This window comes from Sciurus carolinensis, chromosome 10, assembly GCF_902686445.1.
Source record: "Sciurus carolinensis chromosome 10, mSciCar1.2, whole genome shotgun sequence".
Taxonomy (NCBI): Eukaryota; Metazoa; Chordata; class Mammalia; order Rodentia; family Sciuridae; genus Sciurus; species Sciurus carolinensis.
The window spans coordinates 1,301,313-1,319,823 of NC_062222.1; the positions used below are offsets into that span (position 1 = coordinate 1,301,313).

At 53.8% G+C, this 18,511-nt stretch overlaps 1 protein-coding gene and 1 long non-coding RNA gene across 2 annotated transcripts in view; both read right to left on the reverse strand.

Moving 5' to 3' along the window:
* Prdm5 (PR/SET domain 5) overlaps positions 1-18,511 on the reverse strand; it is a 157,118-nt gene that overhangs the window by 31,203 nt on the left and 107,404 nt on the right. The window contains exon 13 of the mRNA XM_047567347.1: positions 9,644-9,729. Coding sequence (XP_047423303.1) covers positions 9,644-9,729 — 86 coding nt within the window. The remainder of the gene's footprint in view (positions 1-9,643; positions 9,730-18,511) is intronic.
* On the reverse strand, positions 1,525-3,548 carry LOC124994982 (uncharacterized). The gene is made up of 3 exons (XR_007110590.1): positions 3,460-3,548; positions 2,514-2,619; positions 1,525-1,763 (listed from the first exon to the last, which is right to left on the reverse strand). It is a non-coding gene; the product is annotated as an uncharacterized LOC124994982 (long non-coding RNA).

The window sequence follows — 18,511 nt, forward strand, 5'->3', positions numbered from 1 at the left end:
GCCCTCCTATGTGTCACCACACGGCTGGTCTCTGGAGGTCTCCAACTTAACTCCCAGGTGGCTGAGGCCAGACTGCAACACTTTGTCCTTTTAACGTTTATGAGCGCCTGTTTAGAAAGTCCCTTTCTTTACAGGAAAGGTTCATAAACACCAGCAGGTTTCAAATCACAGGACGCAGCATGTTGCAATCCAACCCAGCAGACAGAGGAGAGAAAAGGCCAGCCGTGACTGCAGGTGGAAACCGGCCACATGGTGTGGCCAAGGCACCAACAGTGCCAGGCAGCGGTGCAGGAAGGCCACACGAGAGCAGCAGCTGGCCAGAGCCACAGGAGAGCCGCAGGGAGCCGAGGCTGGGTGGGAGGATTGGCCCTCAGGTGGGATGGTGGACTCACGAAGGTGTGGTCAACTCTGAGAGAAGATGCATGGTCACCAGGGCCCAAACCCAGGGCCGCCTGCAGGTTCCAGTCACAGAGGGGTGCAGAACTGCACAGGGCAGGCCAGAGGCACCACACCTCCACCCGCCCCTGGGCCCCACGCCGTGGGCGGTGAGCAGCCACTACCCTGAGATGTGCTCAGGGCTGTAAGTACTGTCACAGTCGTACATGGGGTAGATCAGATCAGCGTTTCTCAAACTACGCTCTGTAGAACCCTGGCCGTGAGGGGTCAGTGGAACACACACGCAGATGCTCAAATCAAACCAACAAATGCAAGACTGAACAAACTCGATGGATGTCTCTGCCTCTCTGCCGCTGGGTCTCAGCACCGGCCGCATGGGGTGCACAGCCTGGAGCTCCGAGGTCAAGGCAGGTGTATGAGTTCCCAGGGTGCCTTGGCCTTGGAGCCGCCTCTCTGCGGCAGGGGCTCTTTTGGCCTCTGGCTGCTCCTTTCCTTCAGGAGCGTCCTAGGTGCTCGGCCATTTCCTTCCCGTTCACATGAAGGCTACTGAGTCATCTACGGGGCGAACACAAGCTCCTGTCCTCCTGACACCTTTCCTGGCCTACGCTCTCCTCCCATCGAGGCTGGGCTGCTGTGTGCACCCGCCACACCCTGGGGCCCCACCTCAGGCCCCGTCCTGCTGTCTCCGCCCCAGGTTCCAGAAGGAAACCTTCTCCTGAACATTTTCAGTCAAAGCACATAACATGCTTTGCTTTCAGTCAAAGCAACTCAGCAAAACTGAGTCAGCCAACTGGGACGAGAGCAGGCTCTTCCCAATCGAGGCGCTGCAATTAGAAACACACCACATGAGTCAAACAGAGCTCCTTTAATCAGGGGTTCACTACGGAGGCAACAACCGTTTGAAGTTGCTGTTAAGCACAGTTAAATGGAAACTGCCACGGCACTCACAAAGACACATCCTTTTGCTTTTAATTTTTAAGAAATTATGTTAGATAATTAAGACAGAGCATGTGGCAGCCTGAGCATTTCAACTCACAACACAGGGATCTGGTTTTATTCCCATGTTCAGAAAAACAGCAAGAAAAATCAGTTTGCCCAATACTCCACAAAAAATCCCTTCAGGTGCAATTCTGTCCACGCTTCTCCAGGGATAATAAACAGAGCAGTCCCAACAATACCTCAGTCAACACTGCCGGGCCCAGTCCTGGTAAGTCCCTGAGAGCTCTGTGCCCTGCCTTGGCTCTCCTGTACTCCACTGGAGCAAGAAAATCTGTCCACTTAAAATCTCTGTCTCTTCTGCCAGATGTGGAGAGCGCTGAGACAACCTTTCAATTGTAGTCACAGTGTCTTGTTCTGGCTCTGAAGCACTAGAGAAGAAAAGAACCACATGGAGACTGGATGAGGTCACTGAGAAGAGGGAGCCACGTGGAGACTCAAGGGGGTCACTGAAAAGAGTGGGGAGAACATGTGAAGACTGGAAGAGGTCACTGGACAAGAGGGGAACCACGAGGAGATTACAGGAGGTAACTGGAGAAGAGGGGGACCATGTGGAGACTAGAGGAGGTCCCTGGAGAAGAGGGGGACCACGTGGAGACTAGAGGAGGTCCCTGGAGAAGAGGGGGACCATGTGGAGACTAGAGGAGGTCCCTGGAGGAGAGGGGGACCATGTGGAGACTAGAGGAGGTCCCTGGAGGAGAGGGGGACCATGTGGAGACTAGAGGAGGTCCCTGGACGAGAGGGGACCACGTGGAGACTAGAGGAGGTCCCTGGAGGAGAGGGGGACCATGTGGAGACTAGAGGAGGTCCCTGGAGGAGAGGGGGACCATGTGGAGACTAGAGGAGGTCCCTGGACGAGAGGGAACCAGGTGGAGACTACACGAGGTCCCTGGACGAGAGGGGACCATGTGGAGACTAGAGGAGGTCCCTGGAGAAGAGGGGGACCACGTGGAGACTAGAGGAGGTCCCTGGAGGAGAGGGGGACCACGTGGAGACTAGAGGAGGTCCCTGGAGGAGAGGGGGACCACGTGGAGACTAGAAGAGGTCTCTGGACAAGAGCACCATGTGGACAGTAGTAGGAGGCCACTGGCCAAGCCCCACCCTCACTAAAGATAGTTTACCTTGGTGTTTCCTGAATCATCCTTATCTTTGCCCCAAATCATAAGGGCAGGAAAATCAACTGTGAGCAGGCTGAGGAGAGTCCGAGGGACCAGTGAGCTCTCAGATCTACCACAAACCAAAGAGATCCCTTATTTTATTATTTTTATTTTTAATTGTAGAAGGACACAATAACTTTCTTTTTTATGTGGTGCTGAGGGTCAAACCCCCTGCCTCACATGCGCTAGGTGCTTTATCACTGAGCTACAACCCCAGCCCCAAAGACATCTCTGGAGAGTTCCAGCCAAGCCACCTGCTGACTAGTGAAGCTACTCCAGTGGTCAGCTGGAGCCACGGCGCTCAGCAGGACCTGCAAAGCCACGCTGTGGCCATCCTCCAGCATTTAAAGACCCCTCACATCTGTCCTCCATTTATCCCACATGCCTCTCTCTCTCTTTTCCTACATCCTTTACACACTCGTGATCCGTCCCTAAAGGAGTCGCCTGAAACTCCCAGGCACTGTGTACCACGCATCTGACGGCATGACCCGAGGACCTGGCACGCTCTCCAGCAGGCGCCATAAACACCTGCAGGGTAGGTGCATCCAGGGGCTGCAGGGGCCAGCTCGAGGTCCACCCACCATCCTGGCATGGTGGCAACAATGAGTTAGAAGCCTCCTTAATAGTAGAGCAGCTTGCAAGGGATCTGATTCCTCTTTCACTAACCAGGTGGGTTTTGATCCCATCCCCTCTGACATCGTCTGACTTACTTCCCTCCCAACATGCCGTCTGAAGAGGGCAACAGGTGGGAGAGTCAGGCAGAAGCTTTAGGCCATGCAGGGTCCAGGCTGTGGCCCAAGGGCACCACCCACCAGAGTCAGCCAGCAGCCCTGGAACACCAAACAAGACAGGCCGCATGCATGTGAGGAGACACCACGCTGCACACTCCTGCTATGTGTACAGTAGTTACCTGTTAACCTGCTCAGACCAAAGAAAGCTCTTGATTATGATTTAACAATTTCAGTATTACAAAGGAAATCTGCCCTCTGACTTTGATCTATGGATTAAATAATAAATAAATATGATTAGAGCCTTAAAGTTTGCACATTTCTGAGCTTCTCATCTTGCTAGAATACTTATGACTTTCTAAACAATGTTAGTATTATTTTTTAAACAATGCTTAAGAAGTATATTTTCTTAATAGCAAAACGTACTACTTCTAGTAAATGGCACTTTGTGGCCAACACCTAACTTCTGTTTAAGAACATTTAGAAAGTGCTTGCTTTAACATTCTGTCCAGAAATGTCCATCACTTTAAAATATAGATACACACTCTATAAATAAAATAGTGCTCATTCAGCATAGTGCAATGGTTAGGACTTACTGGAGCTGTCTGTTACTGCATAGTAAACCACCCCCAGACTTGACACATTCTTATTTTGTCTTTAACTTTTGGTTACTGTTGCTGTGTTGCTCACTCACTGAATGACCTAAAACAGCTCACACTTTTCCATGGTTTTGAGGGTGGTCAGGGCTTTGCAATGGGTCTTCCTGGTGGTCACAGTGCTTTGGTGGCCACTGAACTCCTCTGAAGCTCAGCTAGACTGGACTCCAAGGTGGCAGCTAAGGGCTGGCAGCTCCTGGGCTGTTGTGAGCAGCCCAGTTGGCTGCTCCCCAGTACTCAGGGTCCTCACAGCATGGAGGCTGGCTCCAAGCAACACAGGATAAAACTGTCAGGCTCTTAACTGGCCTGCCTGCATGTCCAGAACATCACTTCTGCTGCATTACCTGGTCCAGTGCATCATGGCCAGCACAGGGGCACAGGAAGGGAACTCAGGCTCTCTGTGGTGGTGAGGGCCCAGGTGCATGCTGGGAGGGAGGAAGCTGACGGCCTCATCTTGGAGACCAGCTTACAATGCACATTCTGTGTTAGGTGGGCACTCCTAGCTTCCTGTCCCCCTAAGAACCTCAGAGTCATACTGAATGAAAATGTAAATACCATCGAAAAACTGCAGAAAAATGACAGCTGGAGCCTGGGGTCTGTTCAGTTCCTCACATGGATGTAACTCTACCCTCTCAACCCTACAGTGAACGGAACGGAGTTCCACATAAGGCTCCAGCCTCTTCTCCCATGGGGTGAGAACCCTGCCCAATAAAAGTGTCAGAACGATAAAATGCACTTTATTTTCAAACTCCACCTCCTACCCTCTGGGGCTATGGCCATCCAGGGGCCAATCATCCCCTTCTGGAATGCCCGGCCCAGCCCGCCTTCACAGCACATGGCCATCCAGGGGCCAGTCGTCCCCTTCTGGAATGCCCGGCCCAGCCTGCCTTCACAGCACACGCGTGCCAGAAGCAGGGGTCGCACAGAGAACAGGACGCAGCGGGTTCTGCCCGCAGCAGGAGAAGAAAGGGGGAAGACGATGCTGTCGGTTCCCAGAGAGGAAGGTATTTTTCAAATGGTCTCATTTTCCCATTTACAAAAGAAAAGCAGCTTATTGTGATAGAATAAGGCCTGCTTCCATGCAGGTATACATTCTGAGCCAAATAAAATATAGTGATATTCTAGAGCCATTTATCTTACCTGAGTCGTTGGCAAAGCACGTAAAATTCCCCCCAAAACATGAAGGTCCTAGGAACAATAAGAGATTTACTCATTCCAAACCCTAGTTAAAGATGTTTTCCAAAGGTGGCAAGAAGCCACATGCTCTGGTCCCCATTACACAGAAACCGATGAATTTTTGGAAAAAAAAAAATTGTTTTCTCTAAAATTATAATGAACTTTTTAAAAAGTTATCCAATTTGTTCTTAATCTATTTATCAAAATGTATATACAGAACTAGGTGAAGTCCTCAAGTATTCAATCTGTGCCTTCCCTGGGTTTCTCTCTAAATCCACCAGCACCCTTCCTGTCTCCGTGGGGAACGGGCACTCTCCAAGGCCCTGCCAGGCTTCCAGCTTCCCCACCTGTGCAATGTGTCCGAACCTCGCCTGCTCCCCAATTTCAAATCTATGGCCACCTGTGGGTGTGGGACCCTCCCACTCTCCTGGCCCTGTGCCTCCTCGCTGGGGCTCCGTCTCCTGGGCTGCCCCTCAGTCCTCACTGGAGAACAACCTCAGAGCAAACGTCCCAAGACAAAGCTGAGCAGGTTGCTCTTGTGCTGTGAACCAAACCAAAGGCAGCAAAACACACTCCTGAGGTCCACACAGGCCCTCTGCCCAGCCTGTCTCACTCTGCAGCACAGCATTCCAAGACACGGTCACAGCGGACGGCCAGCCTGACTCCCTCCACAGGGTCTCTCTCCCTGGGCTCACAGGGTCACAGTGTACGGCCACCGACACTGCTGCCTTGCATCTACCCCTACCGAGTGGACTCTCCTCCCTCCGCCTTCTGCTTAATACACACCTGCATGAATCAACGGCTTCATTCTTGGGTTAGTTTTTTTTTTTTTTTGGTTACTTTTCAAATGCTACATCAACATACCACCTAAAGCCTCCAGGTACATCCAACCCTGCCTGATACCTAGGAATGCCGAGTTCCCCAGTTTGCTGGGTCTCACGGGTCTCACTGCGTGATTTCCAGAGGAAGTAGCCCCTGCACTGGTCATTACATTGAGTCTGAACCCCCTGAGCTCAGGGACAGGACAATTCATGAAGAAAATCAACAGAACACAGAACCACATAAGTTATTTTCAACCACAGGCAACTCCATTTTAATTCTGCGAGAACTGGTCTGGCTCTGTCTACAGTCACAGACAGGCTGGAGAGACAGCTGTGACCTTAGGACCCTGAAGCTTGTGTCAGCTAACTGTGCATTAAAAGTGGTGTCCACAAGGCAGAGCTCCCGACAGCTTGCTGACTATGCCAGATGCCTTCATGCTGAAAATGAAGAGTGGGTAGACAGAGGCCGAAGCCTCTGTGGCCTATGGCCTGTGGCTAGGACAGGCATTCACACCTGGACGTGGCAGAGCACGTGGCCACTCACAGAGAGCGTCTTGGCTCAGTGAGCTCAGTAATAATGAGTCCCGTCATTTCCAGGTGGTCCACGGCTCCTCCCCCAAGGTGCTCGAGTGGACGTGGGGCAGTGCTCACAGAGCACGTGCCTTGGTGCCACCTGCAATGGGCAAGAGACAGAGCCCCAAGAGGTGAAGCGACAGTGTCGCCTGCCGTTTGACCGGGTCAGGGACTCCTGGAGGACGGTGTCGCGGTGTCGGGGTTATGTCTGGGAGGGCGCTTCCATGGGATACTGGCAACCCACTGGGGCATCTGTGCTCAGTGTGGGTGGGCGTCACCCACAGCAGGGGGCCCACGTAGAAAGTCAAAGGACAGGCGCTGTGCGTGCCCTCTGCCCGGGATACCTCTCTCCTCCTGCCACGGGCTTCGGGGGTCTCCAGCCCCGGCTCCAGGGCTGACACCAGCAGCCCCCAACCCGGTCCACCTCCTGGGGTTCTCAGGCTGCGGAGAGCAACGTCCTGGCTCAGAGGCCTTTGAATTTGGACTGAGCCACACTATCCACCTCCCAGAGTCTCCGGGCTGCCAATGGCCCGCCATGGGACTTCTCAGCGGCCACAATCAAGTGAGCGACCCTCTATAAATCCCCTCTCGCTTTCCTGTCTACACAGGCTTTGGGTTCTGACTCTGGAGAACCCTGACTAGTGCAAGAGGGGTCTGGCCACACACCTGGGACCTCCAAGACCTTCAGCCTTCTGAAGTGTCCTAGTCCTCCTGATGTCTGGCCCGGTCCCCCCAACACCATCTCCTTCAACACCCAGTAAAGAAAAAGACACAGCACAGAAAGGGGAGGGAGATCTAGAAAGATGAGAAACAGCACAGAACGCCAACCCTGAGCGGGAGCCTGCTCAGCTGTGCCTGGGCCACCGTCTCAACGCTCCACGCCCTGGAAAATGAGCCTCTAAAGGAAGCCACAGAAAAGCAGCAGGGACCACATGGGGCCTCCAGGCAGGTGCGCCCCTGCCTGAGCAGAGGGGCTGCCTGGCACGGAGTGGAAGAAGCTGTTCCCATCAGCTCCCAAGCAGGAGACTGACCTAGAACCATTAAACATCTAGACTCCAGCCCAGAAGAGTAAAGGCCCAGGGTGCAGAAAGCCACAGAAGATGTCCCCACCCTCACAGGACAAAACCTGAATGATGCCGCGGCCACAAAGCATTTAGTGAGCTAGGGCCACAAGATAACCAGAAGCAAAGTCCGAGGCGGACACAGATCATGTCACCTGCCTCAGGGTGCAGGGGACAGGGAGCCAGCACAGATGCAGGGAGAGCGGTGAGCACGTAGGGCTCTGAGGATTCTGAAAGGTCCACCACGGCTGGAGTGACAGCGGAGATGGAAGCCTGGGGACCTGCACATCCACCCCCCATCCCACCAGCTCTGTCGGGGCCCAAGGAAGATGAGGGGCAGGGCCGGGTGCTGAGGGACATAAAGGAGCGCCGTGAGGACTGAGGGAGGAGCGGGACGGGATGGGACCCGCTGTCATGGGACCCTATGTGTGTGCACAGGGATCACCCACTGCCATGCAACTGCACAACTGCCCAGGCCACAGGCCCCTTTCACGGGAGACAAAGGGCTCTGCCTCCGGGCAGTGCCACGCCCTGACTCTGCTCCTGCTCAGACAGTGGGCAGAAGCACCTGCTGCTGGGACTGGCATGGGGAGTGCTCAGGGCTCCGGGTACTGCTTTGGGGAGGGGCAGAGTCCAGCTAAGGCAGGTCAAGCCCTGCTCCTGTGCTGACCCTAAGTGTCCACAGGAGAGGCCTGCTAAGGGACGGGGAGTCAGAGCCCTGCCTGGACCCCTCAGTGACCTGAGGGAGCGCCAAGCAGCCACAGCAGGAAAGGAAGGGCCCGGAGCCCGTGGCCCTCAATGGGGAAGCTGGAACACGTGATGCCGAGGAGCCGTTATCATCACTTCTCTGAAGTTCTGGTGAAAGAAGAAAGAGAAACCCAAGAGACGCTGCTCTTAAGGGGTCAAGCATTCTCCTAAAAAGTGGGGATCTATGTCGTTATACACAGACACAGGCTTGGATCCGGAGTGTCCCCGAGGTTAGGTCCTCAGTGCAGCAGGATCCAGAGGAGACTGGATCCGGAGGGCTCTGACCTCTTCAGTGGATTCGTCCACTGTGACTGAATGAACCACCCAGAGGTGAGGAAATGCAGGCAGGGGGTGTGGCTGGAGGCAGAGGTCATGGAGAGCCAGTCTTGTGGATTTTATCAGGTCTCCAGCCCCTTCGCCTCCCATCCCCTCTCTCTGCCTCCAGCTACCATGAGTGTCTCCTCTCCTCTGCCTTGCTCTTCTGCCATGATGTTCGGCCTCCCCTCTGGCTCAAAGCAGTGAGTGGAGCCAGCTGACTGAGACTTCTCTGGAACTGTGAGCCAGACTGACTATTTCCTCCTTTAAGTTATCCTTGTGCGGTGTTCTGGCCACGGGAGTGAAGAGCTGACGCTGAACATGAGTACTTTAGAGAGGTCAAAGTGAGAAGGAATTATGCAAGGGGAACACAGCAAAAGCACGGGAGCCGCTGAAACATCAGACCCCAGCGCAGAGTCCACACAGAGTCCGACTGCCTGATCCCAGCCACCAGCCAGTGGGAGCCCGCATGGACCTTGACATGGGACCGACGCTTGAGTCTGGAAAACCAGAGGTAAGAGGATGGCAGCAGTCCAGTGGGGAGGGACAGCAGAAGCACAGGCACCCCCAGGAAGGCAGGCCCAGCCCCAGGCATGCCTGCGACTCAGCGGCGCTTTCCCGTCCAGCTCTCCCTGTAATGTCAACCATTTGTGACGTCTTTCCTGCAAGTATTACTCACTGGCCAGATGCTGACGGACTTGTCTCCACAAGGACATCCTGTCATTTGCAAATATTCTGCAGGACAAAACCTTTATATTTTCTAGTATGAAAATGTTAAAATCTATTTAGTGGCAGTTTGTCACTCACAACTCCTAAAATGGACTCACAATTCAAAGACTCAGGACACTTTGAGGGCTGGGAAATTTTCCCCCTTTGATTTACATCTATCTGTAAATGTCCCTCGTGACTGTAAACACGATTCCAGCTGCGGCACAGTTCTCCCATGTAGAGTTGGATGCTTCCTTGGAAAGGAAGCAGGTCTTACAGGTGGCGCTGGTGCGGCAGGAGCAGTCTTACCCTGGTGTGCGTCCGGATGTGCATCTTCAGTCCATCGTTCTTACTGAATCCTTTTTCACAGTAAGGACACTGATAGGGACGCTCACCTACGAATAAAGGAAGGTTCCAGGTCAGAAGAACGTCGGGCAGAGCACGGCCATGTAGGCTCCTGCACGGCCTGAGCCCACCAGGCCGCCTCTGCGAGGCCCAGCGCCCCAGGACACGGCGATGAGCCAGGCGCCAGCAGGAGCTCACTGCATTTCCTGTCCCATCTCAGCCCAATTGAGTCTCCTCGGTGTAAGATCTCGCTGGGGTTGGTCAGTCTGTTTGTCACTGCGCTGCCCACGCCCACTGCCCACCACAGGAGTCTGTATTTAACTGGTTCATTACTAAATTGTTGGTTTTGTTTCTTAAAATGTTTCATGTAAATGAATCCATCTCAGTTAGGGTTGCCAGTTTCAAAATGATTCCGTAAAGCTGCAATGTTAAACAGGACCGCTGCATCTGAACGACACAGCGATTCCGAACCTCTTGCCCAAAAGACAGCCAGGACATTTTTCAGATGATAGCCAGGACACTTTTCAGAAGACAGACAGGACATTTTTTAGAAGACAGCCAGGACATTTTTCGGACAAGCAAGCATACACATACACATCACATTTAAAGAAACAATTCTACTTTGTGATGACAAGAATGTAGCGAGATGTGATCCCCAAGAGTAGTCCCAAGGTGCCCTCATCAAAGCCTGATGATCTGGAGCAGTTCTGGTGTCAAGTCTTCTCATCTGTTTTCCAGCTATGATTTGAAGTTATTTTATCTCAATGCATCTTAAAACCTGGGCTAAATTCCTCCCACCTTATAGGCAGGGTGGCCCAAGGCAGAGTCAAGTCACACTGCTGGCCTTGAGCAATTACTAACAGCTGGTAAAACAGTACTTTTGGGTCTACCAAGTGTTTCCAGGAGAGCCCATTTGCAAGTCTGTAGCCTGAATGGAGAAGCTCTGCCTCACCAGGGTGGCCCCACCCTCTGACAGCCCAGGAAGAAGGGACAGGTGCGTCAGGGAGAGACTGCTCCCAGACCTGGACACCATCCACCTTCACTGCCCTGGACGTGGGGGCTGCTGCCCTGGCTTCAGACTCACGCACTCACACCTGCAGACCCCACCCGTCCTTGGCCTCTGGCTCCTGGACTCTCGGGATGTGGGTAAGACTGGATTACATGGACTCTTCCCGGATCCCCAGTTGGAGCTGCATCCAAGAGGACACCTCAGCCTCCACCACACAGGAGCCAGCTTCCACAGCAAGTGCCAAGGCCCTGCAGGATCTGCTTCTCTGCAGAGCACTATTAACACAGTGCTGTGCTCGTCTGCTTACCCGTGTGACCCCGTTAGGACGCCATAAGTATGGGGTCACCTGTTATGAACTGAATGATGTCCCCCACCAGCAGGTTGATCCCCAGCCCCAGGGCCTCACAGGTGGTCTGACTTGGAAGGAGGCTGCTGCCGTGGACTGCTGTCCTTACAAATTAGGGCTAATGACAGTAGAGACACACAGGGGAAGCACGGGTGATGGTGGAACCAGGCTGCCACAGAGCCAGCAGTGGCCAGGGGCCAGGAGAGTGCAGGAACAGGCCACTCCCGGAGCTGCAGAGGGAGTGTGGTCTCAGACCTCGCTCCATGACGAGTCCACGTGTGGTTGGGTGAGCCACGCCATTTACAGTCTTTAGGAGCAGCCCGGGCACACCCAGAAGCCCTGCTCAGCGGAAGCAATACTGCTGTCACCACTGTCACCCTTTCTGCTGCCACGAGGCAACCACAAACTGCTCAGAAGAGAAGGAGGTACCTCCAGGTGATGGACACTTCCACCTCACACGGAGGGGACGTGTTCCGGAGCCTTGGTGCATCGGAACTCCACCCAGTAACACTGAGAAACAATCTATCAAAAACTAAGGTGTGTCGTCTGTAGAGCAGTCTGAACTCTCAACATTAACCTTCAGGGGCCCACAGTCAGAGCATGCCCAGGTGACCCTGCCTCTTTCAGTCTCCAAGAACAGAGCTATCTGCTGTCCCACAATTGAAACTGAAGGACACCTGTGCAGTCCACAGGTAGGGACTATCGTCATCGCCTGGTCTGCACGTTACAGGCTATGCGGACTATGATGCTGGAAGCATGGTCGTCCACACATAGAATTGTGCTCTGAACAGGAAGTAGCTTTCAGTTTGACTTAACCCAACACAGCCTCTGGGTGCCATATGACCCAAGTGCAAATAACCCTATTTTTAGATATCTCAGGTAGATTTAGATGCCACTGTCTTCATTTCACTTAGACCAATGATAATATTCAAATTCTTACTGGCATGAAAATTAGTCAATCTTAAAATTAGAAAAAAGTAGCAAAAAGCCAGCGTCAGTGGGAACGGCAAGGACAGCTAGAACACAGGGTCTCTACAGCCTGTGGCTTGGGATCCTCACGGCAGGAGCCGTTTAACCCACGGACAACACTGTGACCGGTGCTCTCGTCCCGAGTCTGTGAACAAGGACAAGGAGGCACAGAAAGGATGCACAGGGAGCTACCAGACGGAGGCTCAGAGCCTGAACCCTCCCCTAGAGCCCTGGAGAAGTTCGGCTACAGCTGGCACCTGTGCACATGGGCAAGCCCCCGCCTGACCGGCCCAGGAGACGCTGACCAGGTGTCGGCTGGAGGTCCAGGCATTCTTTTGGCTATCAACACTCATGAGGAAACGCAGGAGGCAGAGGAACGTGCGCCCCATCTTCAGCAGACCCCACGTGAGTGCAGATGTGGTCCCACTAAGCTGTGCCTGAGGCCGTCTATCAGCCTCACCACCTAGATGGCAAGTGAGACATTGGTGGCATCAGGCACTCGGCATGACGCTTGGCCACAGGCTATGAGCTCCACGAGCACCACGCGGAGGCAGCAGTCCACGCACTCGACTGAAGACCAATGGGTGCTCTGCGTCTGTATGGGCTTCGAATTCTGTTCTGACACCAGAAAAGATGTGAGCCCACTGTTTCCTTGGAACACATCAAGGAATGAAGAGAAACATGATGGTAACTATAACAGGTGAGGAAGTCCACTTTCAAAGTGCTGCCGAGTGGACACCACATGCAGTCAGTCTGTCCATCATTTCACAGACTTTTTTAGCATCTTCCATCTTCCAGTTCCAGCCTGGGCTCCAGGAATGCACTGGGAGCAGAGTAAACCCATCAAGAGAACAACCCCAGGAAGGAGTTTAAGGAAGACCTCTGGCTGAGGAAGAGGGCAGGAGAAGCCAGGGACGGAAGGCAGGCATCCGCAGGCTCCTGTGCCTCTGCCTCTTCCAATGGGCTTGAAGGGGTGTCTCCGGATTCTCAGGGCCAGCAACCCCGAGTGTCCTCAAGGCATTCGAGTGTGAGGATGTTGGGACAAGTTGTCCAGAGGGACCAGTGGTAATAAAAGGGACATCTGGCCACCATGTGGAGCAGCTGACCTGTCCAGCCTGGCCCCAAACAAGTCACCTCAGGTCTGTGACAAAAACAAAACAAAACAAAACAATATGAGGGCACTGCCCAGCAGGCAGTTCAAGGCACGCCTTAGGATGGTGACTGACATCGACAGTGCTCCGGGCGGTGCGACCAGAGGTCAGAAGGCGCCCTCACCCAAGGGGCAGTCACACACCAACGTGGACACAGCACTGAACGGAAGGCACGGAAGGGTCAGGACAGCATGCATCTGGGTGACGTAGGCACTGAAAGTCCATGTCCTGTGCGGCCCCTCATGTCCAGAACCTGGACACAGACCTCTACATAACATGAAATCAGCAGAGAAAACCCACCCAGCTACTTCAGCCTGATGCTCTTAATCAGACCATGGCCGCCACTCGTAAGGTGAACCTGGCCACGCCAGCCAGGAGGCTCAACAGTCCACAGCACTGACTTACTGAGAGAGTAGGAACAATGACCACACTCAGTCCTGAAGCTACAACATGCAGAAAAGGGTCGAGATAATAAACTGCGCCACATTTTACCACAACGTGTATGAAAGTGTTCAATGTGCTATGTTTAAAGATTTTTATAAATGAGTAGGAAAGCTTAATATGTGAAGCACACAAACAAGTTTTAAGAGATTCTAAATGAAGTAAAATTAGACTATTTTCAAAAGTTTTTAAATAATTTCCTTTTGTCATTCAGTATATTTCCAACCACCATATGAATTTCATGGGACTCTCATCAATCCTTGAAAGGAAGAGAAGCATATGAAAATATGATTTAAAATAGAATAATGTTGAATGTAAGTACCCAGATAAAGCTGAGATGGTTAAGTGATGTGTAAGGACTGTGGAGCCACGGTTTTCACTCTGAGTCTTCCAGCCAACCTTGGTGGTGGAGGCGATGAGAATCCAGCGGCCAGCACAGCTCAGAGTGTGCTCCACAGCGGAGCGCTGTCTGCAGGCATGGGGATTCTGGGAAGAATGCTGCACTCACTTTGCACAGGTCTCAGAGGACTGGCGTGGTTTGCTTTTGAGGACTGAAGAAACTGATACCAAACAGCAAACTGAACGATAATTATAAAGTGCCAATTCAGCCCAAAAGCATCCCTTGCAAAGTACCACCCCATCACTCTTCTAACTCCTGAAGCTTAACAGAGCATCTGATAAACTGGAAGGCACTGCAGAGAGAAGCGGAATGCTATGCTGACTCACCAGGCAGCTCTGGCTCACCTCTCGAACCTTTCCTGTGCAGCCAAAGAGCCAGGAAACCCGAGGCCCTGCTGAGCCACACCTAGCATGGTCCACCAGTCAGACTGGGGAATCTCCCCTGATCTGAAGAAGCCAAGCCTCAGATGCCCTCTCTGAGAGAAGGGCAATAAAATCCTGAACTTGGCATTTGCTCCTTGATATTGACAGACTCCACATTTAAAAGCTTCAAGAGTTTCCAGTCATAAGGAAGTGGGCAATAAAAGGTAAAATTCAACTGAGAGGATCTCTGCTTTTCAAAACACTTTGCCACTTGCATCAAACTAGATTCCTTTTAAAAATGCACCCTTTTCCCTAGAGAATGCCTGCTGCTTCAAGAGTCTTTCAGTTGCAGATTTCTGCCTACATCAACCTGAGGTTCGTGGAGAGCTCCAGGCTTGCTAGCTTTCCAATCTGAAATAAAGAGCCAGCCTGGTTGAGGGCAAAACAGAAACTGAATTTTACTGATTAAAAAAATATATATAGAATATGAGATGGAGGCCAAGAGGGGCAAGAGCGAATTCAAAACTATAGTCAGGTAGGAGGAGGAAGTAGGAGACCCTGTCCAGGTGCTCTGGCTTTGGCCACACAGGGTACAAATGACACCTGTCACTTGTGACTTGTCCAAAGGGAACAAGATGCCCTCAGGAGGCCCGGATGCCATGCAGGAAGAAGAGTGGTTTCCAAGAGCAGGAGGAACACAGCCAGTCTCAACGGCTCGACTAGGAACACGACCTCGGCCGCGAGCACGCCCTGCTAGAACAAGGGGCATGTTCCACGCGTGCCCCGCGGGTCTTTGGTTTTGTTGTCAGGGGTCGGGCTTTGGTGGGAAGCTCACTGGCGCTTTCCCGCAGCAGTTTCCACCTGGAGGAGTTTCTAGCGGGAGTCTTGCTTCGCCTGGCATTACGAGCACCTTCCTGAACAGCGGCTGGGGGTGAATGGGCAGTGGACCAAGGTGCCAGGACACGCAGGGCTGTGCGTGAAGAACCGAGGCATGTACCAGACCTTGGCTTCCCAGACCCAGAGAAGCACAGTGCAGAGCAGCAGGGAAGCCGCAGGGGCTGCTCCAGGAACTGGCAGGAGGACGCCACAGAGGCGGAGTCTCCAGGGCCGAGCGACTGCAACGGGCGGGTGGCTCGGGGACGGCACGCCTGCCTGGCCCTGTTCCTCCTGAGCTCCAACACACGTGTGGTGCAAAGGCAAAGGCAGCATGCTGCCAATATCACGGCGTCCCTGACCAGTGCACACAGCTGTTGAGGACACTGGACGAAATGTGTGCCTGGCCACTCCACGGCTCAGGGTCCCAGTGCGTCAGAGAAATGAAGAAAGGGCAAAAATGCAAATGACCCACAAAACTGGGGTGTGCTTTAAATCATGCGTCTTGTTGAGAGGCCCTGCCCATATCCTCAGCTCCTCTGGTGACATGCACGGCTCTGTGTTCCATGTTCCCCACAAATGCCACTCCTTCACTGCCCTGGAGGCCCTTCATCCCAACACATGACACACCTTGAAAGAAAAAAATCTAATTTCTTTACTAAAAATTAGGGACTTAGATATTTTCAAATGAAAAAAATACATACAACTATACCATTAATAAAACCAAAATTAATGCTCTTAAAGTGCGTGTGTGCTTCTTAGTACCCAAGCCGACTGGGAGAGGGTGAGCACAGACAGAAGGGAAAAGAGGAAACAGCACATTCCACGATGTGGCTGGTGACCGGAGGACCTGAAGTGTCCAAGTAACACCGAGAAACACACAGCGGTCTGTCACCTGTGGGCACAACATCGCCCATGGATGCTGCTGGGGAGGCCAGAGCTGGCGGGAGAGGAGGCAGGCTTATTTTCAGGCAGACTCCACCCCATCTGCTGGCGCTGAGATGGCCTGTGGGACGGGAGCAGGGCCCCCACTGCTGAGGACCACCGAGAGCAGGTGCAGCAGGGTGGGCCTCCACCCAAGGCTGAGGACCACCGAGAGCAGGCGCAGCACAGTGGGTCTCCACCTGAGGCTGAGGACCACCGAGAGCAGGTGCAGCACAGTGGGTCTCCACCTGAGGCTGAGGACCACCGAGAGCAGGTGCAGCACAGTGGGCCTCCACCCAAGGCTGAGGACCACCGAGAGCAGGTGCAGCAGGGTGGGCCTCCACCCAAGGCTGAGGACCACCGAGAGCAGGTGCAGCACAGTGGGTCTCCACCTGAGGCTGAGGACCACTGAGAGCAGGTGCAGCACAGTGGGTCTCCACCTGAGGCTGAGGACCACTGAGAGCAGGCGCAGCACAGTGGGTCTCCACCTGAGGCTGAGGACCACCGAGAGCAGGTGCAGCACAGTGGGTCTCCACCCGAGGCCAGCAGGACCACTGAGAGCAGGTGCAGCACAGTGGGTCTCCACCTGAGGCTGAGGACCACTGAGAGCAGGCGCAGCAGGGTGGGTCTCCACCCAAGACTGAGGACCACTGAGAGCAGGCGCAGCAGGGTGGGCCTCTGCCCGAGGCCAGCTAACCCTGCAGAAGTGTGGAAGCAAGCTGAAGCTCCGTTTTGTGCAGGATTAATTTCTTGATTGTCTTACTTGTGTATTGACCGTGTCACTATTGTCCTACGGTTACTTGTCACTGGTCACAGCTCCTGTCGAACAAACGTTCTGAAAACTATGCATGAACTCCTTTGGAGCAGGTGTTAGGAAGAAAAGTGATGGTGAAAGCCCCAGCATGATCAAACCAGAGCACCCTCATTCGGTAGTTCTGATCTGATCACAGGTGTTTAAGAAAGAGAGGGAGAGAAACATTCCCCGGACAGTGATTTATGAGGGAGCTCGTCCGCAGGCGTGCCGAGTCTCAGGAGCAGCTGGCACAGCCGGGATGTATTACCGCGAGAGTGGTGGGACTCAGGTAGAGTAGTTAACCCCTGGCCCAGAGCGTTGAACACCCAAAGCAGTTCCTAGAATTTCCCTCGTGATTTATGAGCACCTGGTGTTATTCCTGTCCCAGGCTTGGATCCCCTGCTGAGCAGCCTGACTCTCCCTGACCAGAAGCAGTGACCCTGAGCAATGTGCTGGACCGTGTCGGTGACCCTCCAAGTGCCATCCCTCGTCTGGCACAGAAGCTGGTAATAAGCCACAGAGCTGGGACCACATGGACCGAGTGCACCTCTACTTGACCCATCCGGCGCGCATCCCCCTCACCCCAGCCAGCCTGTGGGCCGCTGACCCTCACCAGGTGCTGGTGATCCGCACTCTGCTGCTGGGGCATACGGGGAAGAGCAAGATGACCATGGGGACAGAGGGTCCAACGGTGAACCGTGGGTGTGCTGGGCGCCCATGACCAAGTGCAGGCAGAAACAGGCAGGGCAGGTGCAGAGCCTGAGGCAGCTCCCATGACCTTGCACCCAGGCACTGGGCACGATGAGATGTTCTCAGACAGCACCTGCAGCTGGGACCAACTGCCCCTGCTCAGCTGCAAGAACTGGGACTTGAAGAGGTGAAGCCAGGTGAAGCTTGTGCAGGGAGGGGCAAACCAAACCAGTCTGCAGCCTGCGACCAGTCGCTGCAGTCGGCCGACAGGGCGGACGTGACAGATGTTAGTAAGACAGCAGAATAGAGCCGGCTGGCGGGGCGTTCTCCATGGCTGCAGTGGGGCCCAGGCCACAGGCCACAAGCTCAGGTTCCCAGGCCAGCACCTTTTCCCCGACTGGTTGACACATTGAGGGGAAAGCATCATCAAACTGCATGGAAAGAAGCAAGTTCAGCTCCAGGAAGGGCAAGGGGCTCCTCTGAGAAGGAAGCAGAAATGCCAGCAAGACAGCACCCGGGAACCGCCCACCTCGGCTCAGCTCTCCAGGGGCCACGCACGCTGTTCTACCCGCCAGGCCTCTGCATGCCACTGGGCATCACTGCACAGGAGGCTTGCAGCAGACGCTGTCACAGCTCCCTCCTCCCCTGGAGTCAAGTCCGCGTGCTTCGCTCTGGGCTGGACACAGGGTCTATCGCGCGCTCTCCTCTTCGCCCCAGACCAGGCATGGGGGTATTTCAGAACCTGAGGAGGCAGACCCTTCGAGCCCACCTGATCACCAAGTCACAGAGAATGGGTGGACTTCAGAGGGTTCAGGAAAATTAACATTGCAACGTTAATGGAAAACCACGAGTGTGGTTCCACCCAAGCTGTTCA